Source organism: Dromaius novaehollandiae, chromosome 6 (genome assembly GCF_036370855.1).
Source record: "Dromaius novaehollandiae isolate bDroNov1 chromosome 6, bDroNov1.hap1, whole genome shotgun sequence".
Classification (NCBI taxonomy): domain Eukaryota; kingdom Metazoa; phylum Chordata; class Aves; order Casuariiformes; family Dromaiidae; genus Dromaius; species Dromaius novaehollandiae.
The window spans coordinates 9,219,197-9,246,891 of NC_088103.1; the positions used below are offsets into that span (position 1 = coordinate 9,219,197).

Consider the following 27,695-nt stretch of genomic DNA (forward strand, 5'->3'; position numbering starts at 1 on the left):
AACCTGTTTGCATTTGCCCGTGTTGACATGTAGACCTCAAAATAAATTATGTAGAGCCATCAGTAATGGTGTTGTAAACTCTTGCACTGCAAGAAGAGGTTTGAGTTATTTTCAGGAATTCCTTATGCTATCAAATCTTCCATCACAAATGGTAGATCAGGGCTTTTTTCTTATTTAGCAACATAAAAATCCCAGGCTATGTGTCTAAAATACTTTATATTACATCCACATTATACAGCCAGTTTAAAAAAAAAAAAAACTATCCTCCTTTCCTCTCCCTAAAAGCCCTTTTTGTTCCTGTTTCATAGCACTCGGAGGACCTGCCTGCCTTTTTTTTTTTTTTTTCCCCCTATAGAGCTTTTGAATGTGAGGGCTGAGATGTTCCATATTTTTTAATCTGGTTCTGAAAGCCTTTTTATTTGATCTCTCTTTGAATTTTCTTAATTTGTAGGTAGTGAGGTGCCAACATGAATTGTATCATAAAAATCTCTAAATAAATGGCTGTGGTTTTTCTAAAGTTCGTATATTAAAAAAATGAACTAAAACAAAAAATCCTTCATTTTATAGCCTCTAGCTTGGCGTTTTGATGCAGATGAAGTTCAAAGCATTAATATTTTTAGTTGCTGTAGCAGGATGTATTGCCCACAGTTTTCATCGGCCTTTCCTAAGGGTTTTCCCTTATTTTTCTGCGAGATGTGCTAATAGGGAGCACCTCCGTGTAGATCAGCACAGACGTAGCCAGCCCTGTGTGCGAGGGAGCTCTCCTGGCCCCCGCCCGCCGGTGCCGTTGGGCAGGCTCGGCTAGGCTGGGCGAAGAGGAGCCCTCTTGGTACCCCTTCCCATGTCGCGTAGCCTTAATGGGATGGCCAAGACAGCCTAACGGTTTTAAAGATGTCAAACGATGCCCGGAGTAGGTGCTAAACGGTGTTTAAAAAGCAGTCATCAAATGTATCGTCCAGGGAGTTTTGAATAAAGATCCATTTTTCCAATGTCAGTGCATCCTTAAAAGGATTCCCAATAATCTTTTATTTATTGGGACGCCATCTGATTTAAGCCTGCAGTATGAAGCAGTATGCCGGCAATGCACAGCGTCAATGCATACTGCTTAACGTTGTGTGTGCAAGTGCTAATTAGGGCTTCTTCCTCCCCAGAATTCCCGAGCTGCTCAGTATTGACCATATTAATTCAGCCTTAAAATGCAGCCCTTGTTTACAAGGGGAATAAAGTAGGAGAGATCCATGTGAGATTTCAGGTAAGGGTTTGCTTCCTAAAAAATATGTCTTGAGCAAATATTCTTTCAAGTTGCTCCCCCCGCCCCCCTATCTTTTTGTAAAGACACTCATCCCGAAATTGCGGGAATATGGAAGAACGTCTTTACCTTTATAAAGTCAGAAAGCTCAGAACAAGGCAAAGAAATTTTAACTGTTTCTATTTGGCAAGCTTATAAAACAGATTTTGGGGAACCCTTACAGTGTAAGACAAAAGAATAAATATTTCTGTTTTAACACTGAACATACTGCTTTTTTAAGAAACTTTTTTTTTCTCTGTGTCTGTAGCTAACTATAAAAGAAATACTTTAATAGCTGTATTTTAAGCAGTTTGCATAACTGAAGGTGGTCAGTTGGGACTGAAAGAGAATTGCTTTGCAGCAAGGTGACTTCGCTGTATTTTAAACATTCGTGTTTTTGTATTTACTCACATAGTATTGGTAACTTTAAAGAATCTTTTTTTAAAAAAAAAAAAGGAACAAGCTCAGTATTATGACATTTGTCAATAAAGAACGGTTGTGGTTCATCTGAAGTTCCTTACTAATTTACAGAATTACTTTCCAGTTCTTGAAAAATTGCTCATTATCTTGCATGCAGTTTAATTTCTTGCTGTTTTGGAAGGGGTAAGTCACTGTCAAGTGAACGCATAAGGCTGATAAATTGCTGAAGCTCTGGTGCATATAAGTACAAAGGTGGTACTGAGACATAAACAATAGTTATACGAATAAATGTACCGAATATATGTTCTCTTCCCCCAGATTGAAATATTAACTGCCAATTTTAAATGATGTGCCAAGAATATGTTCTTCCCAAAGTGGCAAATTAAATGCTGCTCATTAAGTAATTTTTGAAATGCAAAATGAAATGGTACTGCCAGGATTTAGCTGATAAGGCTTTTCTAAATGCATGTTAGTAATACAGAGCAAACATCAACACTGCAGTTTGCGTCCATCTCTGACTTTGCAGAGAAGGCATATGTTAATTGTCAAAACTATATCTTTATTTTTTTTCAGATTTGCTTAATTAAGTATTAAACAGATTGAGCGTGTGCTTCGATCTGTTAACTCTGAATTAATCCTAGCGATAGCCGGGGCCCTGAGCTCCGCCTGCACCTCCGCCGTTATCCTCCCATCGTGGCCGAGGAGGGCAGAGGCCAGCAGGACTGAGCAGAGGATGCCGAACTGCTCTAACACTCTGCTCCCATTTCTTTTTACCCAAAGTAAAGCTTGTTTTGGGCATGGAGAGGAAGGAACCGCAATAGCTTTTCCATAAAATCCTTTGTACCTGGAAGCTTTGGTTCAGCTCACGGGCTTTTGCCCATCCTGAAGAGCTGGACCATATATTTGGCTTAAGGAGGACTCAATGCTTAGGGATATGTTGGCAGAGTATGCGAAGAAGCACATGTCATATCTTTGGATGTTTTGCTTAGTTGCAAAGTCTCTGCCCATAACACAAGTGCGGGGAGTCTGTTTTCTGGATATGGCCTGCAACTTTGCTTTCTAGAGCTCCCAGATGTGGGGAGGTGGGTTGCTGTTGTTATTGGATAACCTGAAATTATGTTCAACTGTGTTCTGGTGAAGGTGTATGAAACACCTGCCTGGCCTTCAGCAAGAAAGAAAAAAATATTTCTAAGCCCTGACTTAAATGGGGAAAAATCACAGTCTTTTAACTTGCAGCAGGTCATGTTTCTAGAATAAGCAGGAGGGAAAAAAAAAAATCCTGGTCTGCGTTTGGTCATTTCCTGATAGGAGAACAAATTCCTCCTCTGTCTCCCGCTCTCCTTGGAGGTTTGTTTTACGGGAAGGGAACCTTCTCAAAAAGCCCTGTAATGCCCCGGCTAACTACAGCAGTGCTTTTCTGAGATGCTGTAAATAAGCACCATAACGTGATGGAAAACCAGTTCTTGCATCCAGTGAGTGGTTGCCGTAAGCGGACAACGGTTTTGTTTTGTTAGATATGGGATTGTTCTTCTTGGAGTTGTTTGCTGGGCTGATTGGAGCCAATTGCCAAGGACAAACCAAGCTTTGTATTTCGAAATGCATTTAAATATTTTACCGGTTGTTGGTGTTTGTCAATCTTGTATGGTTATTTGTCTGAATTTGTGTAAAAAGTTATTCCACTGAGACTGGCAGCTTTTCACTGAATTTACACAGCCATGCTTGTATTGAGATAAATTGTATGTTTGGTTTCCTTTTCTTTTTCTTTTTACATTTAACTTTGGATGTTTGCTTGTTTGTGTGCTTGTTTAATATGAATTTAATGCTTGATTAAAAAAACACATCATAATTGTACACCTTTTCCAGTGGCTTGCTCACTTGCGAATGCTCAATTTTGAATGTTCTTTGGGCAGTGCTGAATGATCCTGACTGATTCCTGTCTTTTCGGGGATGGATTTAACATGGAAAAAAAAATCTTAATTTGATTGAAGAGCTTTGACCAATCATTTTAACTCAGCACATTGCTGAGAATTAGCTTGTGTTCTGCTACATAAGATATATAAAACATGAAAGTTGTCCTGAATTGTGTGGATAACTAATCATGTAACTTATAAAGATGATTTATCTCTAAAATAGAATGGAGGCTTGGAAAGTTTGGGTTTTTTTCTTTTTTTTTTTTTCCTATGTTTTCTAATCCCTTTTGGTTGGAACGGCTGGTATAGCACACTGAAATGAAAGTAGAATGCAGAGCAGAAACTTAAGGTTTATAGATGCTGTTATTAGATGTTAGCATTAATTAACTGACATTTGTTTGCAAAACCTTTATTCCTTTGGGTCCAGCTAACTGTGAAAGCTATGTATTAGAGATTTTCAGCTGGGACACTTCTAGTCTGCATCTTCCCCGGAAACTTCACGAAATACCCGTGGTGGATCCTCTTCTGTCTCCAAATAGCATTAAACTGCGTTAAACAGAGATGGGGACATGCAAACCCTTGTTCTCATCCTGGGGTTTGCTCTGGTTTGGCAAGTACTTTAGGGAGGAGGGAGGAAGAAAAAAAAAAAAAAAAACCTGCGGAGGAAGCTTTCGGCCTCTCCAGTTGTGGAGAAAGCTTCCCATGTACTTTGTGGAAAGCATTAAAAGATCCAGCATCTCAGCCAGAAAACAATCCAAACTGGAGCATCATGAGGTTTTTAAATGTCCCTCCTCCCAGTGCCGAGAGCCTGAAAACCTTATTACATAAAATGAGCTATTGTAGCAACTTGGCTACATGTTTTTTCCCCTATTAAGATCAGCGGGAGAAATTGCTATTTCCATTAGCTGCCGGGGACTGGGCACGGGAGTGACAGTCTACGGTCCCCTTCCCCGCGTTTCTGCCTGGCTTCTGGCAAGCAGAATAGAGGCTTGTAAAAACATTTACTCTTTGCTCAAAGAAAGATGCAAATGAGTAGATGCTCTCTTCTCCCATCTGTCTAAACCTTTATATTTTGGAAAGCGTGTAACTTAATATCTTATTGTTAGTCTGTGGACATAACGTTGAGCTATTTGGTGCTGAATATGAATTTTAAGTGCGGGAAAGAAACCCATAAAAATTAATAAACCAGCCTCTGGGACTTTATCATGAACTACTTGGAGCGAATGAAGTAGGCGGATGCTAATGGCTAGTTTATGATGAACTCTGCTAAAGACAAACAGCGAGCGAAAGAGCCAATAAATAACACGTGGGGGTGAGAGACTGCTGACAGCACCACCAGGGAGCAATTCGGGAAAAAAATGCCTTCTCAGCAGAATTTTCCTTTGGCTTTATGGAAAGCTGGCTATTGTTTATTTGTCTTAAACATAAATAAGTGTTTTTGAGTGAAGCCAGCTTTGCTTAGGATCCAGTTTGATAGGGAAGGGAGGTTAAAAAAAAATTTTTTTTTGGAAAATGAAACTTCAACCTGATACGCAGTAAGCACAAATAGTTATTTTGCACGGAGTGAATAGCCTTAGCATGTCTGCTGTTAGTGATTCACCTTTTACTGAATTGTCAACGCTCCTCGGACAGTAAAGGAAGAGCTACTGAGAAGAGCTGTGTTTGATCAGCAAAGCTGAACTTTTTCCTGAAAACTGTATTTTTGGTGATCAATATGATTTTTTTCTCTTTTTTTTTTGTGGTTTCCAAGCCAGATACGGGTAAAATTTTCATCTAAATTATTAGCTGAGCTCATCCCCAATGTGCAGTCATGGAGAATGGTGAGTTCTCCCAAGCGCCAGCCCCGTGAGAGACGCCAGCTGCCGAGAGTGGGTCTCAACCTCGGCGGCTAAACGCTAACTCTTGCTGGGATATATGTACTTAGGCTTCTTAGCGGCGTTTGGTCAAAGCAACCACCTGGTTGCTTCAGGCCTTTCTTGCTTTTGCAAGTCTAACCGTTCAACTCAATGTTATGTTTTGCCTGCCTTTTTTTTATTGTTGGTTAACCAGTTTTCTTTCCTTTATCTTGTATATGATGGGATCTCCGCTAGACAGAGGTAACGGTGGGGGACAGTTGTGTAGCTGGACCCCCGTGTGGTGGTGTGTGTTGTTGGTTATTTTCTCCTAAAACCGTTCCTAAACTCAGCCTGCTTTGACCATGCTTCTGTGCTTGCATGATCCAGTTTTTATGAAATAACCTCATCCACACCTACTCTTTCTGTATTATTTTTCTTCTCCTCTGTGTGTGTGCGTGCCTCCTCTTGCAATATTCTTAACACGGGTCACCAGTGTGGCGTTTGGTGTGCAGCTTCTAACAGTTTTATGGATCCTTTTCAGTCTTTGAAGCTTCAGTGGATCAAAGTGACTGTGGCTTTTTAGCTTAGTAAGGGAGATTAGATGCTAAAATACGTATGGTATTTTCTATTAAAACTTAAAGGTATTAAAGAAAATGGGACAAGAAAGAAAGATAAGAATGGTATTGGTGCACGTTCTCCTAGTAGACTCTGCTAAACACACTCCTGGATTGTATGTTTCTGATAACTACGTATTTCTGATAACTTTGGTCGTCCTTTATCTTCACATGGAATTGTTCTCTCTTGCCTGCTACTACAGTAGAGTATAACTAGAGCTAAAACACCATTAGGGAAACCGGAACATTTCCGTTTTGAATTCTGTATTAAAAAGCTCTACCTTTCGTAGCACTGTACTCTCTCAAAGAGTCAAGCAGTATTAAACAAAATGGATGTATAGTTTATTTATCTGTATTTCAGCTAGACTAAAACAGCTAATGATTAGCATGCAATGCCTTATCCCTGATTTGAGATAGGGAAACACCGAGCTTTGCAGACCGTTTCTGAGAGATTTGAAGGCTGGAAAAGGTCCACTGAATATGAATGGTGATAGCAGGGGTGTGTGTATGTGCAATGGCTTGCTGGTGGTAAGGATAGAAATAAAGCGCTCTACTTCCGTATTTAATCGATTGCTTTATTTTCTCTTTTTGGGATGTGGGTCGGATGCGTAAATAGAAATTATCCCAGGAGCGAGAGAAGTTTGCTGATGAAGACAGCATATTTTATGCGCTTGGAGAGTGTGGACTCATTTCTTTTTCCGACTACATTTTCCTTACTACGGTCCTTTCCAGTAAGTATAGTTTTTTTTCCTCTGCAATTACGGCTTTTTAAAAAAATTTTGAAGGCTTACAGCAATGAGGTTTTCTATTGTATTCTGCATACATTTCCCTAAAAGGGATTGTTGATTGCTTGAAACTTGAGCTGAATAAGTAATTGCTGCTAGTTCATCTATTTCAGTCTTAGCTCCAAATTGTTTAGAGAGATAAGCAGGTTGACTTCTCAAGAGTTATTTCTTATTTTAAACTGTGGCAAAATTGTTTATGAACGAGTCATTTGACCAGACGCAAATTTTTGAACAGCAGGTCCTGTTAACTACACGGCATTCTTGTGCTTTGGTGAGTATCGCTCTCCAGCTCTTGACCAGGCACAAGACTGTACAAACTCAGATCTCCAGCTGTATTTTTACTCAGATAACTTCGCTCCTTGTAGGATGACATCACTCGCAAGCCTGAGGTTAAGTAGTTTATGTTTCAACAACTATCATTAGATACCTTCTGTCTTTTCACCCTGCTGTACTTGCGACATTTATGTGAGCTGCTAATCTGTCCCGGCAAAATCTTCTGCTCTTGAAATGCTGGGACTTGGAAGTTTGTTTCGTTGGCAAGAAATGGTGAAACCGAAGCCCGTGGTAATGTCAAATGACACTTCTAGCCTTTCTTCCTGGGGTACGCAAAGTGATAGCTGTGTTTGCAGAGCTTCTCCGGCCCCTGGGAAGGTGCCAGATCGCAAATAGGAAAGTCGACAGAAATTCCAGTTATTTGTCAGCCCTGCTGGAAAGCACGGGATAAAAGGAACACGCCGCTTTCGAAATGAACTGAGACAACTTATTTTTGGACCTTCGAAAGAGAGAAGTATAAAGAAAAGCTCAGCGCTCTAATTTTGTGTGTGTCTGCTAAGTGATGAATTGATTTAAGAAAAAAAAGCTGGTTACTTCACAGTTAACTAACTAGACATTAGCATCTGTTTTCTGTTCAGCAAGTCAACTGGGTAATTCACTGATCTTTTGAAACAGCAACAGATGTTTTATTTTTTCCGTGTTACATTCTGGGATGGAAACAACAGAAAATGACAGCTCTTCATTTATCAAGTGTTGTCATTTTGAAGTACCGTTACATGGAAGAAGCAATGTTCAAGGTCTTGCTTGTGGTCAGACAGACATGGGGGGGAAAAGACCTGCATGTGAGCTTAATGTCATGAAAAAAACCACTGCTAAGTAACACTCATTTGAGCCGAGGACTTTGTTTTGTGATTTTAATCTGCTGCTTTCTTTACAGAGTCTCAGAACAGACTTTTTTTGCCATTCTCCTCTTAATTTCAGCACAGTCCCAGACTAAGACATCTAAGGTATTTCCACTTCTATAGCAAGGACTTTTAATTTGAGTCCCTCACAGATGGCAAGCTCGCAAACCTATCTGATCGCATTACCAAATGCGGTTTAGCATACGGTCGCGTCTTTGGCGTTATGGCTATGCTGTTCTTGACCAACCTGCTAATCAAATACATGGGAAGCAAAATGAATTTCATGGGCTTCTGCAGAGCGCAGAAATAATCAGCAGCAAGACAAATTCTTCTTGTTTTGGTTTTATTTCTTTGGTTTAAGAATAAAAAAAGCCCGACCGCCTCGTCATATAGTAGCAGCAAATCTTATTTTGAGTGTTCAGCAGGAATAAAGGGTTTTTCTCCTTTATTCTCAGGCTCTTAAATGTGTTTACAATTTCTGGGGAATCAAGCTAACAAGAGGAGACAGTGTGAGTAGTCTGTGTTTTGAGGACTGATGTAAAGGACAGGCAAGGTAAAAGCCTTCCAAAAAATTAAAATAAGTTTTCCAGGTTTTTTAGGCTGACTTTTATGTATGTTTTTGGAGTTTGTCCTATTCTAAATGCTTAAAGAAGGTAGAGGAATGTCTCTAGAGCTACTGTCAAACAGCAGTTTCCCAGAGGAAGAGTTTTGTTTCTATTTTTAAAGCATTTGCCTTCTTTTAATGAAACTTCCAGACAAATCTTGCCCTGTGGCAAGGTAGGAAATTCACTGTTATGCCACACTCTCTCTTACTCTCCTTACTAGTGTACGCTGCCTTGCAGGAGTCCAGTAGTACTTGCTGCTTCTCCAGGAAATAAATAAAGTAGAATGAAGAAAGCACATCTTAAAAACCTGGCAGTTCGATACCCTTTTTCTCGCGGTATTGTTTAGATAACCCAGCCGTTAAGAATGTGCCCACACAAGAGAGAACTGTAGATTACATCAAATAGTTGAAAACCACTAAATATTAAAAAAGAAAGATGACATTGAGCAATAAAGCATGATAATGAGAATGGGAGTGAGAAGTCTAGTATATATAGTGGGAGGGAAGCAGAAGACACTACTCCCGCTGTGCTCTGTGTTGGCAGGATGACACCAGTCATGTTCTCATCTGGTTTATTGAACTCAAAACTGATTAGGGGTGATAACCTCTGAAAATAAGGAGAAATGAGTGCTAATCAAATGCACATGGGACTTCGTATTATTGTGCTCCTTGGGAAGGTTATGTCCAGCAAATCTGCTGAGCCGGCTGGTGCCCCATCCTGAGCCGCCTTTGCCATCTCCTCGGCCCTACCAAAAATGCCATGGGGCTGGGATTTAGGGAACTTTCCTACTGCGTTGCATTTAGCTTCTCTCTAGCCTCAGCTGAGGCTTGTTTTGGCTATTGTCTCTGAAGTGCGCAGTGCGTGTCAGCTGTCGGGGAGGTGAAAAGGAGAGAGGGTTGAGGTACAACTCGTCTGTGCGTTACTGGCAGAGAGCCGTTTGCATATTGCGCAGAAAATCAAGTCTGTCACCATCTTTTATTTACAAGTAATCTCACGCTCCAGCACTGTCTGTTCCCGCAGTTTGCTGTGTTTCTGTGAAAATATATTTTTAAAGAAAAGCTAATAAAATAGCATTTAACTGCTTCAGAAAGCCGGTCTTCTATTAAAGGCAATTACAGCTGAACAGCCTTGAGGATGCTGCACTGTGTGTGTTGCTACAGCTGCTTGCCAGAGTGGAGATGTTTGAATCCTACCAGCAAAGCTGAAATTTGGGGGCAAAAGTAGAAAGATGAGCAAAATATGGGATAAGCAAAGTGTAGATGGGATTTCAGCTAGGTTCTTAAAACGTCATAGGAAAGCAATCGGAGAGCGAAGGCATTGCTTCCCTAACTGCGGAGGCTGTTGCTTTTGCACATGCAGATACTGTCGAGCAGTTGGAGGAAGGGGCGAAAGAGCTTTTCAATCATCAGCAACTGCAATTTCAGAGCAAATGTCTGTTTTCCAGGCGTGCTAATGCCTACTTGATTAACAGGTATTGAAAGGGGACATTAAAAGACTAAGTTGGTGGTGTTCCCATAATTGGACTGTCGCTGTGTCTGAATTTACTCCCTCCTGGAAGGAGGGTTAAATAGCACTGGCTGCAGCCAAAGGAATTATTCTCTTGCTGGCCTTGCCAGGGCTCCTGCAGCTGACCTGCAGCTCCTCCTTCTATTCCCGGCAGCTGTGCAGAGTGGGTGCGCCAGGCACACGTATTTTTTTTATTGCCTGGGTTGGTGTCCCTGGCTGGCACCTGAATTCCCGGTGCTGTTGTAGGTCATTCCCCCCCCCGCCTCCCCACGAGCCCTCTCACCTAGAACAATTTGCCCCCGCCTTTTTTTTCTTCTCTCTCTTCCCCCTGTTTAGAAAACAAATCACAAACCATCTAGTCGTGGAAATTATTTTCTGATGGGATCTTCAGCACTGCGGGTATCTGCAGTGGAAGTTGTGTTTTCTTCCGCGCTGCTAAAAAGGACAAGTAGACGGAGTTATCTCTGTGGTCTGTGTTTTCTGCAGTCGTTCTGAATATACATTGCTCCTACCCTGCTATAAGGGAGATGTAGTATCCTACTGCTGTTTTAATCCTGCAAAGTGACACTAAATGCCATACGGCTCATTTCCCTAAGAAAATGAAATAAGGCTGTCTCAAATTTCTAGGATTATTTTTATTTATGGTCCTGTTATGTACAATACTTATTGTTTTAGTTTTACCATTATTCTGAAGTTTCAAGACCCTTACTTTAGCTATATGCCTATATGCAGATCCCCCTCATCCGTGCTGTATGGTGCAAGGATTTCTTCAGTACAGCAGCCTCAGGCTGCTCCAATTTTGGTACTTGAATAGTGGCTTACCTGAGGTCAGCTGGTCCGAATGTCTCCTTGAGACAGTGCTCAAATTTGTAGCCCAAGCGATTGCCAGTGCCTATCTGCCCATCTCAAGAGGGAGCCGTTATTGCCATTCACCAAAATGCAGTGCTGCTGTGGCTGTGTGTGGCTGGGGTGAATCCTTCCATTCTCAGGGGGATTCTTCCTCCAGCGGTGTTGGTGTGAAGCTTTCCCAAATAAGTCTTTGGTGGTGCAGGTCCCTGGGCAGAGACCGCTCTCCCCATTCCCATCATCTCACCGCTGCAATGGGGATGGATCCCTTAGATCTGACAGCTTCACTCCAACTCTTCTTGCCTCCCCGTGCCTACGGGTGCTTATTTTGGCAGCCTTTACGGTTAGGAGTGTGTTCCAGTGCAAAAAGTTAAACATTAAACCAATATAACAATACTGGCCAGATTTTTGCACCTGGGTTGCTTTCTATCAGCCTAGCTGCTGCTGTGTGGGATTCCCAAGATGTACCCAACATTGCAGAGGTCCTTTCCCAAGGGTCGTTGTCCTAACTACTGACCGTGAGCCTGGCTGTTTCGGTCAGACCAAAGGGCTCTAGCTCAGCGTCCCTGTTCTGTCATGGGCTGGTAGCGATGCTGAAGGACACAAGCGCGGAAAAAAGGACAGATTTCTGACAATTGGCAGTTTGGGGCCTGTGAAGGGCTGCTTGTCTTTAATGTTATACCTCTAGCTGCTATTTGGTTGACTCTTTCTCCCCAACCTATGGATACTTAATAGTCGTTACTTGGCCTTCCTGATTTTGCAGTTTGATTGAAGGATAAAATCTCAGTGTTATGATACCTACTAAACAGTTACTGCACAGTTACCTCTGCATACGTTCTGATAAGCTTGGTCCTTAGCACAGGACAAGATCACGCATAGTATCTTTAGGAGGTTGTTCATGAGGATGAAGGAACTTGGCTGGTTCTTGTTTCGGAGAAGCACTTAAAGAGGGACTCTTTGTCATCTGCAGGTCATGTACTAACTGATGAAAAGCTGTTGAAAGATGAGTCCTGTACTAAGTGCTCTCGGATCCTCTCAAATCTCAGAAACTGAGACATATATGTGTCATTGACATTACAATCAAAATGCAATTTTTTAAATCATAATTATCCACTCTTTGGTTCACAAGCTAACAAGTAAAATAGAAAAATGAAGCAGTAATAATGATTTTTTTTTTCCTTTAATGCACTTTATTTAAGTTAAGGAACATTAAGTGGGGTCATCTGGGACATCACTGCCAGGAGGAGCATCCCGCATGCTTGGAGTGAGTTTATGTGGAGGTAGCACATTCTTGTGGTGCAGCTCTTTGAAGGGTGGAGGATGGTGTGTATTCCCTGCTCCCAAGCCTTCAGCTGTTCCTTACAGATGTATCTGATCCATGCATTTTTGCACACAGTGTATTTAGGATTTTATCTATCTGCCAACTATACTAGTTTACCCCTTCTGTGCTTTCTGTTGGCACCTCCTGCAGTCTACTAAACCATGTGTTTAAGAAGCTTTTGTGTCTATAAGTGCCAGTACAAGAAAGGTGGGAAGGTACGCAGCTGTGTAGCTTTGAAGCTTAGTGTTGAAGCTTGGGTTCTTGGTAATACCAGACCAGCACAACTAATACTGGTTTGTTGTTTCGTATCAGTGTTACTAGCACCTTTCACAAGGGATGATGTCTGTCCAGACTACGAGGTTCCCAGCTACGAGGTTCCCTGTGAGCAGCACTCACCCGTGAATGCTCTTCCTCTCACATGGTAACGTTTACCCTGTGATGAGTTGTCAGATGATGACTCTGCCCATCTATACCTTGACTGCTCCGTTGTTTTGCTTATCTAGAGACTACGTGAGCCCCCAGTGCTTGCAGCGTTCATGGTGCAGGTGCCTGGTGCAGCAGGTGGTGGCTTAGGACCCTTTGGTTCAGAGCAGGCTCAGGATAACCCGGTTCTGACTTTTGCCTCTGGTCAGCGTGTCTTTGCTTGTCTTGGCTTGCTTTCGGTGCATCCGCCAGGGCAGTTATAGTCTGATGAATCCTTTCTCCGGTCTGCTGACGTGAGTAGGATGGCATTAGGCCAAGGATGTTGATATCACTATGTCTTGTCTTTTCTTTTTCTTGAAAAATCCATTTGAGGAGGTACTTTGCTTTATGCTGTGGGTAATTTATTTCTAGGCAGAGATTGCAGTGGTGTTCCCTGCCCACTTCTCTCCGAAGGTCATTTGGGATAAGCTTCGCGAGAACGTGTGGGATACATAATAGCTTTAATGGGCCCTTCCGAGAAGGTTCGTACCGGGCTGAGGGCTGTCGTGACGTTAATTCACATACAGCAGAAGCATAAGAGAAGCAGTTAGGGACAAGGGTTTGCGGGAGATGGAGAGCAGTGCAGGCATGTTTGGCTTCCATTTTAGGATCTTCTGCCAGGGAGTTTTTTCTGCTAAATCAATTTGATGGGGAAGTAGCATGTCAGCTTGTGAGGATGCCTTTTGGTGGAGGGGCAGGGTGCAGATTGATTTCTGCTGGTTTGCAAATGTATTTTGAGTGAAGACAGCTTGTTTTCCCTCAGACACACGTTTCCTTCTGCATAGGCGATTTGCTGTCCTTTGCCATTTTATTTACTTTTTTTTTTTTTTTTTTTTTTTTTTTAAGTTGAGAATGTGTAGGTTGAGTGTGGCAGGTCCCCTGGGCACATTGATGGGTGCCACCTTTAGACATGGGAACCTCCAGCACGGATTCAGAGTGAAGAGCTAATGAACTTCACTTTTGTCTAGGTGCTTTAGGATTGCTGTTATTATTATTTTTCCTTTGTGCTATGGCAGGTTCTTTATCAGCCGTTTCCTCCAGCTGCCTTTGCGTGCAGAGGTGTACGAGTGAGCCAGGCATGACCATCTAGCTAACGCAATGCACCTCTTGCTGTTGGGAAATAACGTTTTTGGCATCCTGTGGGTTTATTATAAGTGCTATTACCTGATTCCCCGAGCAGCTGTTGTAATGACAAATTGATAGCGATGAAATGCTCTGGGAATGTCTCTCAGATCATATGATTAGCTGCTATCCTTTGCCCTTTAATTTTGTGCAGAGGGCATGTGTGTCCAAATAGGCACGGGGAAAGGAATGTCTTTTAATTGTAATGAGGTGCTGCTTTGCTTTGAATAAGAGAGAAGAATATTGCTCGATGTGAAGCGCGTTGCAATCGAGCCGCTTGCGTGGCTTAGCTAACAGGGCTCTCGGAAGCAGCTCATCTGCTTTGCTGCTCCTTCCTATCCCAAACATGCGCTAGTTAAAGAAATAGGTTATACTTCTACCACATATGAAATACCTGCTTTCCACTCTGTTAAAGCCAGTGTTATATTCTAGTTTTTAACTGGAATTTGAAAATTTAGAATCAGATTGCTTGATTTCTCTGGATTTTAGAGCTTAGATTTATAGTACTTACAGTATAAGTGTTATAGTATAGGGTTTGTAGACTTAGATTTTAGAAGATGGATTTTTATTATTTCAGAGGTAATTATGGTTCTTCCTTGTGATAAGAAATGGCTCTTTAGCTATTTAAAGATAATTTACCTGCAGGATCGATATTGTGGCTCAGTATCCATGCTGCAGACTTGATTACTTCAGTTGCAAGTTATTTTACTTTTCTGAGTTGATTAACATTTAAAAAAATAAAAAGAAAAGAAAAACTAGTTGAGTTGTTAGGACTTGGATTCCCCCTGGAATAATTCACAAGGAAACAGCTGGAATATTAGGAAGTTTAACTTTTTCCCATATTTTTTGGAGCGGGGCTCAGACACCTCTAGATTCTGTGGGCAGTTGCTTCCCTAGGAGGTTGTTACTTCATTCTCAAAAAATGTTACGTCTTTTGGAGGTCTCTTATGTGCAATTGCATGATCCGTTTTTTCCCTGTTACCAGTGCAATCATTTATAATGAGCTAGATACCGTTGTGGGCTCCCAGCTGCAGTCTTGTAAGGGGTGAGCTCTTCTATGACCCCGATTCTTTCCTGCAGCCAAAGTTGTTCTGATGAAAACTTGCCCGGAATAAAGATTTCTTGGCCAAGATACCACAGTGCTGAGTCAGGGAGATAATCACCATGCTGATTCGTGTGATTTAAGCAGGAAAAAAAATTGTATTAATCTTTGTCTGGAGGGAAAAAGGTAAGCTTTCTTTAATGTTGTGGACTGAAAAAAGGAAAAGGAAAAATGTTGTTACAGCTCTGTGGCTTGAACAGCCATCTCCCTAGCTCTCTCTGGATGAGGTTTTCTTTCTGCTTTAGCTGTGTTACTTTTGGATGGATTATAATCCAAATAAAGATATGTTTTTTAGGCTTCTGTGGCCTTTGTACCTATGTCGTCTTAACTTTGGGATAGATGGAGAAGAAGCAATCATTAGGTGTTCAACTCCTAATGACTTATTTTTCTCAAAGTAACTCCCCAGCTGAAATCTTGATCCTTCCTCCCCTGCCCACACTCGAGTTTCTTGCAGAGTTATTAGACTTCAAGATGGATATCGAACTCTTGAGCTGCTTTGTGCTTAAATTACCATCCCAGCTGGGCTGATGATGGGCAGGCTGTAATAGCGCTCCCCGTTTTTGTGTCTGTGGGAAAGCTTTGAGATGAATTCACGCAGATGTACCCACCAGCTTCAGAAAGTTTGACTGTGGCTCTACTGTCTGCTCCTGTCTAGTTTCTCCCCTGTTAGAATAAAAGGGCTAAGGAGTATTTATCGCTACTCGTTTCCTATGCACTCCGCTCATTTAGCCTTTGTGAGGAGCGCTCTTCTGAAAGAAGAAGCCTGTGTTACTTTTTCTAGCTTAGTTTTTCTTCCGGTTATTTTGTCTTCAGTGTAACTATATTAATTATTTATACTGAATAAACACAAATGGCCTGGATCGACTTTTAGTTTGATCTTGTCAAGCCCAAGAGCTAATGTGTGTTCAAAATAGTTTTCCTAATTCGCAGTATATCTGACTGAGACAGACGCTATATAGCTACTGATTTCGTGACTGTAACTATCCTACTGCAGTTAATGCAGTACAGTCAGAAGGAAAGATGTGTTGAGAGTGATTCCTTAGGTGTGGAGCATGGATATCTGGTTAAAGAGAGGGGAAGAAAATATCAAATGAGCTGAGAAATGGTAGAATGTGACATTGCTCATCAGTGAGCGTTTACTGTCTTTCAGAATATGTTGCTTCTGGTTGTAGTAAATGGCAATAAAGAGCAATTGAGTGCTGCAAATTGGTCCATTGAATAATTCAAAATAGTTAAAAATGGCATAATTGGCTTAAAGATCCCTAATCAATCCACCTAATTGCTTAGAGACTCCTTGGGGCTTTATCCTGATGGTTCGAGTGGTTTTCTTGATGCGGTTGGTGCTGCCGTTTGTCGCCTGTTTGTCTGCTGAAGGCTGGTCATCTTTGTAACGTCGCTGCTTGTGGCTTTTGGTTTTCTTATTGAGCTTTTGTTTTGATGGGGCTTTTATTTGAACCAATGATGCAAGAAAATGCGAATTGCTCTTTGCATTAACATCCAGGTTAGTTGAAAAAGCAATGTAGCATGAGCAATTGATGGATCCGTGGAGCTATTTGTGAATCCGCAAATGATTTTAACCTGGTCTGGATGCAAATGCCTTTACATGAACTGAAGACAGCAGGAGTGCCAACGGCATTGCCTCGAAGCAGGGAGCAAATGTCTTCCGAAATAGTATTGGTGCCATTTTTTCTTTTGCAATAATGATTTGGAGGAAGTGAGTAAATAGTGTTCTGCTGCATCCTAGTGAACACTTGAAAAGACCAGAAATAAAGTTAGAAAAGAAAATGCAGTTGCCCTGACCACTTTCTGACTAGTTGCCTTAGGGAAATTTGTTATAATGAAAGCTCTTGGTTTAATATCAAAAACGATTGTGAGGAGAGAGCTTAGAAATCAAAGAGAACTGGAAATGCAGCACAGCTCATCAAAAAAAATCCAGAGGTGGTTTTTGCTTATAAACATGGGTACTGGGCCATGTTAAAAGTCCTTTAAATGGTTCTGATGACAATTACATGTGGAATATTACATTCATTTTGAGATATTTTAATTAAGGAGACACTGGGGAAATTTGGAGAAGTTGCAGAATGGTAAAATTAGGGGGCAGAATAAATGAGAAAATGCCAAAGCTAGCTAGGCAAGCTGATAGCGGGTGGGCTAGTGGTCTGCAAGTGTGTGAAGGATGTGTGTAACTGGGAGGGAGAGAACCTGCAAGCTGTGCAGGCTGATTTAACGGAGAGTAATGGGACACAGGGTGCAAGGGGAGTTTTAGCTGCCAGGCAGCAGAAACACTTCGCAATAAATTTCGGTTAGCATCATCGCATCCAAGAGGAGAGGCAGAAATCATCTCACCTGAGACCGTTAAATTTGGACAGTCCAGAGACGTGGGACATGTATCCTAAACAACGTGTCTTCCTGAGCCAGAGGAGCTGAGGGCTGTCGGTGCCGGCTGGCTCCTGTGATTGCTGTTTGCATCTGGTGCAGGAAAGCTGTTACAAATAACCAAAGTTAGATATGCATATCAGAGGAGGAAATGGGCTGTGTAGCTTATTAGTTAGAGGAATAAAGTAATTATGTTAGCCCATTTAAAGATGCTTTCCTTCCCAGCCCTTAGAAAATCCTTACCCTGCAGATCTTGGAGGCAGAACTCTTCTTTTTCATTCTGCAAGCCGTGGCCTGCTCTGGGGCTTTGCTGAACGGCTCTGCAAAATGTCCCTTTAGAAAAGGGTGAGGAAGGAAGTGGCCTTTGCGAGGGGTAAGTGAAGTTCCTTGCTTTCTGTTCACCCTGTGTGTGCATGGATGGGACATGGTACTATATTTTGCTTAAAGAACAAATGAAACCAGTTTTTAACAGATTTTCCAGTCTCAGGATATACACCATTGCACCCTGGCAGAGAGAGTGATGGAGGAGAAAATAGGATGTGTAAATTACTGTTTTTCTAGCATCTTCTAACTGTATTTCAGTTTTCTGTATTGCCCTGTTTCCTCATAGGGAAACTGAACTCTTCCAAAGCAGCACTAGAGTTTGGGACTAATAAAGAGAAATTGCTCCCAGGCTTTCATACACTACTTGCCATTTAAGCAAATAAGACAGCATGCGTTATTTCAGTGTTGGGAGGGTAGCTGGCAGGTGTTTAATGTTGTTGCTTTTCAAGGAAATGGGGAAATATCGCTGGAAATGATGGATGGATGTGAAGAGGGAGGCTTTTGCATGCATCTGTAAGTTAGAATGTATTTTTGTAAAGGTGCAGGCTTCTGCCACAGAATTGGTTTATTTTCCCCCAAAGGGAAAATAACGTGCTGGCGGTGATTGTCGTGGTTATCTATTCTGATACACCCCGTGTTTTGATGCTTGGAATTTAAAACCCAAATAAGTGGCACGTTACATGAGGAAATTGGAAATCCAGCAATTACAACTGCAGGAGTAGATGTGCTGCGTATATCAAGTGTCTAGTGACAGGCCATTCCTGCAGCTTAGTTTAATGTTGTTCCAAGGCATAAAGTTATTCAAAAAGGAACCTCATTAACATGGTTGCTGAATCTTTTAGCAATAAAATGCTAAAGTTTATTACTGCAAGGAGAAAAGACAATGTAAAAGTCACTTGGCCTTAAATTGAAGCTGGAACTAATGTGCGATGTCCAGTTCAGTTAATTCCATATTAATTTCCTTTCGTTTGAGTGGTTCCTCTTTGGCCCTTCCCCTCCTTGGTCCAAACCTGGCTCACCAGATGATGAACATGAATTGCACGGTTTTTTGATTGAAATGAATTGCAGGGCTTTTTCTGATTGAAATGAGCATGTTCCCTCTGCCACTGAAGTGTCTGCAGCGGGATTCCTTTAAGGAAAATTGTGATCACATTGGTTTGAAACCATTATAGCTTCCGAGACTTGATTAAAATGTATTGGGCAGATGGGGCTTGGTGGGCATGGATGAGGGTCGTTAGTGAAACGTCTGCTCAACTGCTGCTCGAGACCCCTGTGGCCCCGTTGCAATTTAACAAATGCCAAAAATCATGGCAAAAGGGCAACTGGAGATAATTTACAAGCTCTTTTGGATGATTGAGTCTTTTGAGCAAGAAGAGTATCATCTCATTTCCCTGGGAGATGTCTTAACGCAGAACGGAGGCTGCAGAAATTCTTATTACTTTTTGACGGTCTGTAAGAAATATTAAAAGCTGATTGAACCAGATGAGGCTAATGGGGGTTGAACCTCACCAGGGATCTGTGTATTGCTCGGAGAGTTTGGGAGGGGAGAAGAGCTGTCTTCAGGTCAAAAAAGGGCTGAGTTTTAGATGGTCATTTAAGATAATGATCTGAGCAGTAATTACAGCCTAGAGGATTCCCTCGAAATCCCAGTAAACAACAAAGCTGCATGTAGCTGGCTTGTGTTTGAAAGCAGCAGAGTAGGAACAATTCTGCTGTATTAGCTTAATTTGGAAAAATTACAGCACCGTCTTCTAGCTTCAAATGTTTGTAGCGGCAGAGTATGAAACAGAAATGTGGGCTGTGTGGGGAAGAGCCGTTGTTCTGCTGGAATTGGCAGCTGTTGCTTTTTCATCTGTTAATTGAACACAAGTTATTCCATTTATGTTTTCTCCTTCCCAGCTCTCTTGTCTAGACCCTTGCTAAGAGGAGCACTATGGAGCTGGTGGCTAGAGGTAGCTGAGTTGCACTTCCAAGGAGAAGAAAAGCACTGAATGAATGAAATGTAGGATGGCTCTTAAGCAAAATAGAAAAATAACTGCATTTTCTGATTAAAATCACAAGAATTATCGAAAATTGCTTTTGGATAGTAATTTTGAACTTGTTTTCTAACTTGTGCCTTATCTATTGAGCTTGTGTGTTTTTTGTTTTGTTTTTTACTGATTGTTGTTCCTCTACTGTGATAATTGTGATTTTTTTCTTTAATGCAGCTCCCCAGAGGAATTTTGAAATTGCCTTTAAGATGTTTGATCTGAACGGTGATGGTGAAGTGGACATGGAAGAGTTTGAGCAGGCAAGTTGAATGACAGGTTGAGCTCTTAAAACTATAGCATCTTGGCCATGACTGTGGCACTCCTGTGATGTTACTGTCATTGACACTTGTGGTTACTGCTCGTTTATGGCTTTTCCTTCTATGCTCTACTGTGCTGCCTTGGTGCCTACTTTTTTTTTAACTGGATATTTCAACATGCAATTTTTCATCTGACCAGGAGAATTGCAAGTATAAACTCCAGTTCCCTATCACAAATGTGTCTTTACGAGGTGTCACTTCCAAAGCACATAAAAAATTTTCTCTCTACTGGTATCAGAGGATTTTGACCCTACTCTCTTCCACAGCTTTTACTGTGCTTATTATTTTTGTTGGTCATTAGAGTATAACCAGTCCTGTTCTGCCTGGCAGAAGAATTTATCCACTTATTTCAATGTAGTCTAAAAGCATGTATTTGAGAGCATATTTTCATCTGTTGTTTCCCTGGCTGCTTATGATGTATCGTGATGCACCAGTGACTTTGCAAGGTGACTTTTTAAGTAATAAACATGAACTTAGCCCACGTGTTTGACACGAGTGAGTTCCTCCTGCAAGGTAAGATTCATGATAGCGTTAGGGCGAGGATGAATTGGAGACGTGAGCTGTCACTAGGGAAAGAGCCGACCTCCAGAGGCTGTCCCCAGGCACAAGCGTGGTGTTTTCCTCTATTGTAATTTAGGTAGAGACTCATAAACATCCAGAAGCTGCCAAGTACTGGGAAAGCTCCACATTTGTGCTGCTTGTGAAAGGAAAGGTAAATGCATTTGCAAAGAGGTAGCTTGCTATTTGGATGGGAAGGGACTGAGCAAGGCACGAGAAAGGAGAGGAAAGGGAAGAGTGAGCTATTCATCTGTTAAGTGCTAATTTCTACTGATGTGAAACAATATTTATTTCTATTGTCTGTAATTTACTTGGCTGTTTTTCAAATGGATTTCATTTAGTTTTTAAAGAGCTCAATTGAAGCAAAGTATATACAAAAGCATAATTAAATAGAGTGTCAAGCTGTGATGAGACTCAGTTTTTTCCAACACCAGTACTCTAATATAAAGAGACCCCACGACATACACCAGTGGTCTAACTCATGTTTGTGGGGCCCCGGGCACTCTGTGTGTGAGCCCAGGTATCTCGCGGCGGCGTGTTTAGTGCACGCGTGGAAGCTGCTGCTCCTGCGCAAAGGCAGCGAGAGGCTGGTCAGACAAAAAAACGGTTCCCGTGGTTTTTATGCTGGAGGAAGAGCCGTCTCCCAATCCCTGAGCACAGAGCAGCCCTCGATAATCTGGTTATAATTCCTTTCTCGGAGGCTGACTGAATGACTAGCTCACTTAGCATCTCTAAGAGGTCGTGCTTGGGGCGTGTGCTGTGAATAGAAAGAACTATGGACAAAGTGGGTCTGCTGAACTTATTTCCCCCACTCCCAGTCTCCTGTTGTCATCCTTAAATTATTACCTGTGGGTTTGCTCCCATTGTTATTGGTTTGCTCCAGAGCTGCATAATGTATTTGGTTAACTATGTGCTTGCAAAGGCAAACTTTGGGCTATGAGGTGCACGGAGTGTGTTTACTTCCAACGTGATGCTGCTTGTAATATAAACCTGTGAGTTTATTCGCTTTCCTCCAAGTGCAAATCTGAATACAGAGTTTTGTCCAGGTTATTGTGCTGTTTGGCACTGCTTCCCTAAAAACTGCCGATTTAGCTTTGACAAATTGGGTTTCCTGTTTCCCCAAGTCAAGAATGCCATTCTTCCTCCTATTTGCATAGTACATAAATGTAATGCTCCACCACAGCCGTCTGATAATATTTAACAATTCAAGAAGTATTTTACAGTAGCTGCTAATGTTCTGCAAGTGAAATCAGTTGTGTAGATAAATGAATTTAAGAGAAGTAGAAAATGGTTAATTGTCTACTAAAAATGCAGTGAAGCCAAGATATTAGTGCAGGTGTCATGTTTAGCTTTTTTATTATGTAGGTAAAGTAAGAAAGAACATTTTTGAGGATGAATGTTTTGAAAGTGCTCTGAAAATGAAAGAAGATGCAAAATTGAATTACATAATCTCAAATCATCTGATAGGCAAAGGGAAGTCATATGTGCATTAAGAACTCATACAAATCCGTAGGAAGAGGAACGTATTTGTTAAGCTTGTTACATGTGTCACTGTGAATATAAAAGAATAAAGTTACTGTTTAGCGCCAGTATATTTTGATGAAGACTAATGAAAAAAATAAAAGTAAAACCTGAGCTTTCTAGTCGGAAAATGAAGGAACTGTTTTGGAAAGTGAGGAGAAACCAGCAATATTGAAGTAAGAAGAACTGTTTGAGAACACGAGCATCTTGTCTCAAGCGAGTGGTGAAAGCGAACTGCTACCATCTGCTCTTTGCAGATACCAGTATAACTGATTGGAGGCACTTTGCGAACAGAATTAAAGCAAACATACAGCTTTGGTGGGAGGTACATTTATAATTTCTTTGTGTGTAAACACACACAATCATTTATATAATAAATGCTTTTTTACACTGCTTTATGGAAATGCCCCAGTAAGAGCATGAAGAATGGCAGGCTTTGAAGATCTGTCCCATAAATGTCTTATCGGGCAGGGACAGCTTGAACTGGCTGTTCCTGGGGAACATGCTCCTAAAGGTGGCATGAGTTTAGAAGAGCAACCAAATTTGGAGGGGGCATGGAAAGAAAAAAAGGAAAAGAAGAGGGTTGGCACATGCTGTTCTCTAGAAGGATCATGCAGTCTCCGCTGACTGCAAGTTCATGGGAATGAGCTCCCTGCTCCATTTCCACACATTTTCTTTGGAGAGAGCCAACCACATGTCTCTCTTGTCTTACTAAGGTAGGGATAAACTTTAAAAGTATTCATCATCAAGAAAGGAAATTACTTGCAGTAATTCAGCTAACAAGCAGGTAAATCAGAGGCTTAGCTACCTGATCAGAAAATTCTTCAGTGAGGCATGAGAAGTTTGGTGTCTTGAGTGTTTTTCTTGTTGATGCCTATAATCAGTGTACGGCTCTAAATAGTTTTCCTGCATCGGTATCAGCTTTAACTTTTCATCCTCCAGCATGTTATCCATGAATTGTTAGCTTACTCTTCTATTTTTAATGAAAATGTTGGATGAAAAATGGTTAACTTGCAGCTTTATTTCAAACAATTTCATTTAACTGTTTTTATTGATCCTCCCTGCCCCTTGGCTGGTACAAAAGATGAAAGAAATCATAAACACTTGGACTGGAATATGTGAAAAAGACCCTGAAGCATCTCTGCAGAATCACTGTATGATCGATGAGACGTGGGGGAAGACAGCACTGGTGGGACTAGAGAAGGACTTTTTGCAGTGGTTGCCTGCATTTTTCTTTTGTTTTAGAAGAATTACTCAAAATAGGGACCAGCCAAATCATTTTGCCTCCAATGCCACACAGACAGATTTCCAAACTGCTGGATACTTTTTATTTATGGGAAGGGAAACAGAGGGGCTCAGGCTTGACTCTGGTATAAGATACCATATATAACAGCACCTGAGAAGATAGGCTATTGAGCGGTCTGCAGCGTGGTAAACATTCAGTTCTGCAGAAAGAGAGGCAGGTTTCCACCCAGTCATAAACTGCAGTGCTTCACACAGGGTATAAATATTTTCCTCCAAAACGTGCATGCAGAACTCACAGTTAAAGTGGAGCACAAAACAAAATAAGGAGTTGCTATTTACGGTGCTGTTACAAACCAAAGGGCAAAATCCTTCCTCGCATTATGGTGCATATTTTAAAGCCAAAAAAAAGTCTCTTTTCTTGTTTTATATTCTTCTTCTGCCTTGTCTTGTTTTCCTTTGTAGTGGAAGAATCGCTGATAATGGCTAGCTCAGAGACGGTGTTTCGGGAGCGATGAGCTGTAAAATGCTGTGCTCCTCTAGCCCATGCCCTGTGGGGTTGTTCCAGGACTCAACCTCTTGTAAAGAAAAATTTAACTTGCCCGTATCCTGCAATAACAAGGTTCTGGTGTCCTATTCATAGCTGAAGCCTTTTGCAACTGTTGCGTTACTTTTCCTTCCTCCCTTCAACTTTTGTCAGTGTGAGGAGGAAGAGGCTGAAGGCAAAGCAGCGGTTTTGGGGTTAGCTTCAGAAAGCCTCTTGGACTGCCCTGCTGTGCGTGGTTGCCCTGTGCAGTCTTGCAATGCCGAATGCTGGGCAGCATTTGGCAGGATTTGGGGGGTTTAGCAGAGTTTTAGCAGGGAAGGGCTACCAGGACGCTTGGGAAGCGGAGAGAGGGGATGTGTGTGTTTAGCTGAGCAAGGTGCAGGCTGAGAGGAGTGTAATGACTCTCAATAAACACACAGGGAGGGGGAGTTTAATTGTAAGATGGAGCTTAATGAGTTTGGGAATGGGGTGATGTGTTTGCAGGCGCCGGGGCTGCCCGAGCCCTGGCACAGCGGTTCCCGAGGGCCTTTCCGCCGCGCTGCTCTCCCGGGGTGCCTCCGGCAGCACTTCTAGGAGCGGGAATCCTGGGGCAGGTTTTGGATCTCTTCCTCCCCTGCCATCTTAGCAGACGGAAACGCTGCGCCTCCTGCGCCCGGCGGGCCCATAACGCCTGTCCGACGCGAGCTGCGCCTTTGGAAGGGCAGTGCATCGCCAAAAGCTCAGGGCACGAGGCCGGTGCTGTTCCCCGCATGGCTTGTTCCAGGCGCTGAGCAGCCAAGCTGCTAAAACACACACCTTGCCTCAGCCTCCGTTTGTCTGCTCGCAGCCTCAAGCTGTTGTTTTTCACATTTCCTCTGCGCGGTGAGAAAGCCTTTTTACTATCCAGCATGTTCTCCGCATGGAAATGCGTATAGGGCGTAATCAAAGCATCGTTCCCGGGCTTCCTTCTAGTAAATGAAGCAGGCTGAGCTGCGGGAGACCGTGACCGAGGTGTCCTTTTCCAGCCCCGCAATAAATTCGGTGCCTCTCCTTTGCGAACTCCAGTCCTGTTTAGAGACAGGGCTGTATACAACAGCCGAGTATCGATCTCCACAGCCTCTCCCTGCCTGTGACTCTTCACCTTCTGGGTATTTTATTTAGCTCTCAGCTGCAGCACTGAGCAGCGTAGTCTTGTCGAGTGGTTTGCTCCGGTTCCCTGGGCCTTTCTCGGAGCAGGGCTTCTGCAAAGTACAGTTGTTGTAATGTTTGATTTCACACTGCCCTGCGCTCGTACAAATATGCATGATCTCAGTCTCCTGGTAACTCGGATATTTTTGCGTTATTTATTGTTCTGCTGGCACTTCAGCTGGGCTTTTATTTGGGCTGATTGCGGTCTGTGGGGTTTTTGGAAGAGCCCTTCGCTTGCTGGGAGCTCGGCGTTGGTCAGCCTTTAGCTCAGCTTACAGCCCAGTCTGAGGGACAGAGCAGCTTAAATCCCGTGGCAGAGGGTATCGGAGAGCAACGTGAGCATGCACTTAGGTAGAAAACCAGTTTCCCTACCTAAGGGAAAAGGCTGTGCCATGCGAGCTAACTAGAGCTGGGGTGAGCCAACAAAGACACAGTGATTAGAGGAAGAGAGTTGAAGTAGAGGATAGAAATTAATACATAGAATGGGCAGATTTAGCAAAAGGATCTGTGAAAGGGTGCTGCAAAAACTCAAATCCAGGGTGAAACAGGCACTGGTTACTTGGTGTCTTGCTGGAGATGATGTTGCTCTTGCTGCAGGGGTCGTGAAGTTGGGCACAGCACCGTGTTGGCACATCTGGGTGCTGGCAGGTGCATCGTCTTGCCTGCACGGCCTGACTCTGAGCCAGATCAGCCCAGAGCAGCTCGTTTGTTATATTCAATATGTTTTGGGCTCTTGCTTGCTGCTCTGGGAAGCAAAACCTCAAAAATGTGCTGTTTCTTCCCAGCTGGTGTTGCTTTCCTTCCTGCCCTGCCTTCACTGAGAACTTCACTGCTCTCTGCTGACCAGGCCTAGCACCAGCTCTCAAATGGGTATTTGTAGACCAGGTGAACTGTTTTGTAAAATGTGATTTAAGCATTTTCTCCTTCTTTTTTTTTTTTTTTTTTTTTTTAATAGGACTGAGAAAAAGCCCAAAATCTGGGTTAAGCCAAGTTTTTGGATTGTGATGTCCTTTGAGAATTATTTCAGCCAAAAAAAATTTTCAAAACCAGAGGATGGTGTAGGGTAACACATGGCTGAGCTGCCATAATTCATAATGATATTTGGTCAACACAAGCCCCTGTTTTTTTTTGATGCTAATGCTCTCCCTCTTATTTTTAGGTACAGAGCATCATTCGCTCCCAAACCAGCATGGGCATGCGCCACAGAGACCGCTCCACGACTGGAAACACCCTGAAAACTGGCTTCAACTCTGCCCTGACGACATACTTCTTCGGAGCTGATCTGAAGGGGAAGCTCACCATCTCTCACTTCTTAGATTTCCAGCGCAAACTTCAGCACGACATTCTGAAGCTCGAGGTTTGGATCCGTCTTACGTATGGGGAGAGGGTAGCGTGGGGTGGACCATGCTGGTTGTGACCTGCCGTGTTTCTGCGTCATGCGGCCTGAGACCTGGTTTCTTAAGGAAGAGTGAGGCGAGCGCAGGAGGGGTTTGGAGAGTGTTATTGTACCTGTGGTTCATAGTGCTTGTGTTGTATCAGCTCTGCTGTTGAATTTCTGATGAGCGTTTCAGTCCCCAGCACCATCCCCAGCTCTTTTCTGCAGCTGCTCTTGCTGAGCCGCAGCAGCGGCTGGCAGGTCCCAGGCGTGTTTCCCTCCACTCTGCCTCAGCACTGCTTATGGAGATGAATACAAGATGCTTCAGAAAAAGACCAGAGGGGTTATGAGTTGTCTGTTCCTGACTTACCTTAAGAAAGTTTGTCTCAGTCCTTTAGGGCATTAGCCACTTATTAGGAACTTGAAAAACTTGGTGTGTTTTTTTTCCCTCTTTGTCTGCTTATTATTCTGAATATTTCTGCTACATGGGTGTTCAAGCCTTCTTTGAATCTTGCTAAATATACAGTCTCTGTTATGTGAACTCCATTATGTATTCTTGGGTTAACATATGTTATGTGAAATTTTGTGCATCAGTTGTGAATCCTCTACCTTTCCACCGAATCGAACATCTCCCATTTTCTTTGCATTACCATGAGTTAACAGAAGCTCCCAATCTCCTCCTCCAAGTCATGCATCCTGAATTTAAGCTTTGAGCTTCAAAATTTTCTTCTTTTGATTAAAGTGAGTACAAAAATAGCAATAGGGGATTTCTTGATCTCAGGCTCTCAGGTCCCAGGTGGAATCAATTGTTTAAAACAGCATCATTCTTCATAGAAAGCTTTCACATTGGACTGGGCTTGATCAAGAACAGGTTGTCTTATTTATGGCAGAAATTAGGATTTTGTGCACAAAAAGAACTCCTCACAACCTATTCAGACAGTAGTCGGAGTTCACTAACGCTATTGTCTGATGTATGAATGTGCGTATGGTCAGTTTATGCAGTTCCGCTAACGAGCAGTATCTTGGTAAGTTGCTGTAACTCAATCATTTGCAACCTGGTAACTGTAGCCTGAATTTATTCCCTTTCTGATTTGTAGTTTTACTAAAGCCTTAAGGACTAATATTTTATTAGGGTGGTTTTTCTGTTAACTGGTTTCATCTAACTGTTTGCTAAAGTCAGTGGTATGACTGCATTTGCACAGGGAATAAGTTGGTGGAGGAAGACGTTCTTTATAGACTGGAGAGTG

The 27,695-nt window shown here is 42.3% G+C and overlaps 1 protein-coding gene across 4 annotated transcripts in view; it reads left to right on the forward strand.

Annotated features, from left to right (window-relative positions):
• Positions 1-27,695, forward strand: part of MICU1 (mitochondrial calcium uptake 1) — a 135,236-nt gene that overhangs the window by 71,207 nt on the left and 36,334 nt on the right. For 3 of the 4 annotated variants that reach the window (XM_064513595.1, XM_064513597.1, XM_064513598.1), the window contains 4 exons: positions 5,373-5,438; positions 6,684-6,798; positions 19,899-19,981; positions 26,233-26,430. In XM_064513595.1, coding sequence (XP_064369665.1) covers positions 5,373-5,438; positions 6,684-6,798; positions 19,899-19,981; positions 26,233-26,430 — 462 coding nt within the window. The remainder of the gene's footprint in view (positions 1-5,372; positions 5,439-6,683; positions 6,799-19,898; positions 19,982-26,232; positions 26,431-27,695) is intronic. The other variant, XM_064513596.1, reaches the window with a different exon arrangement.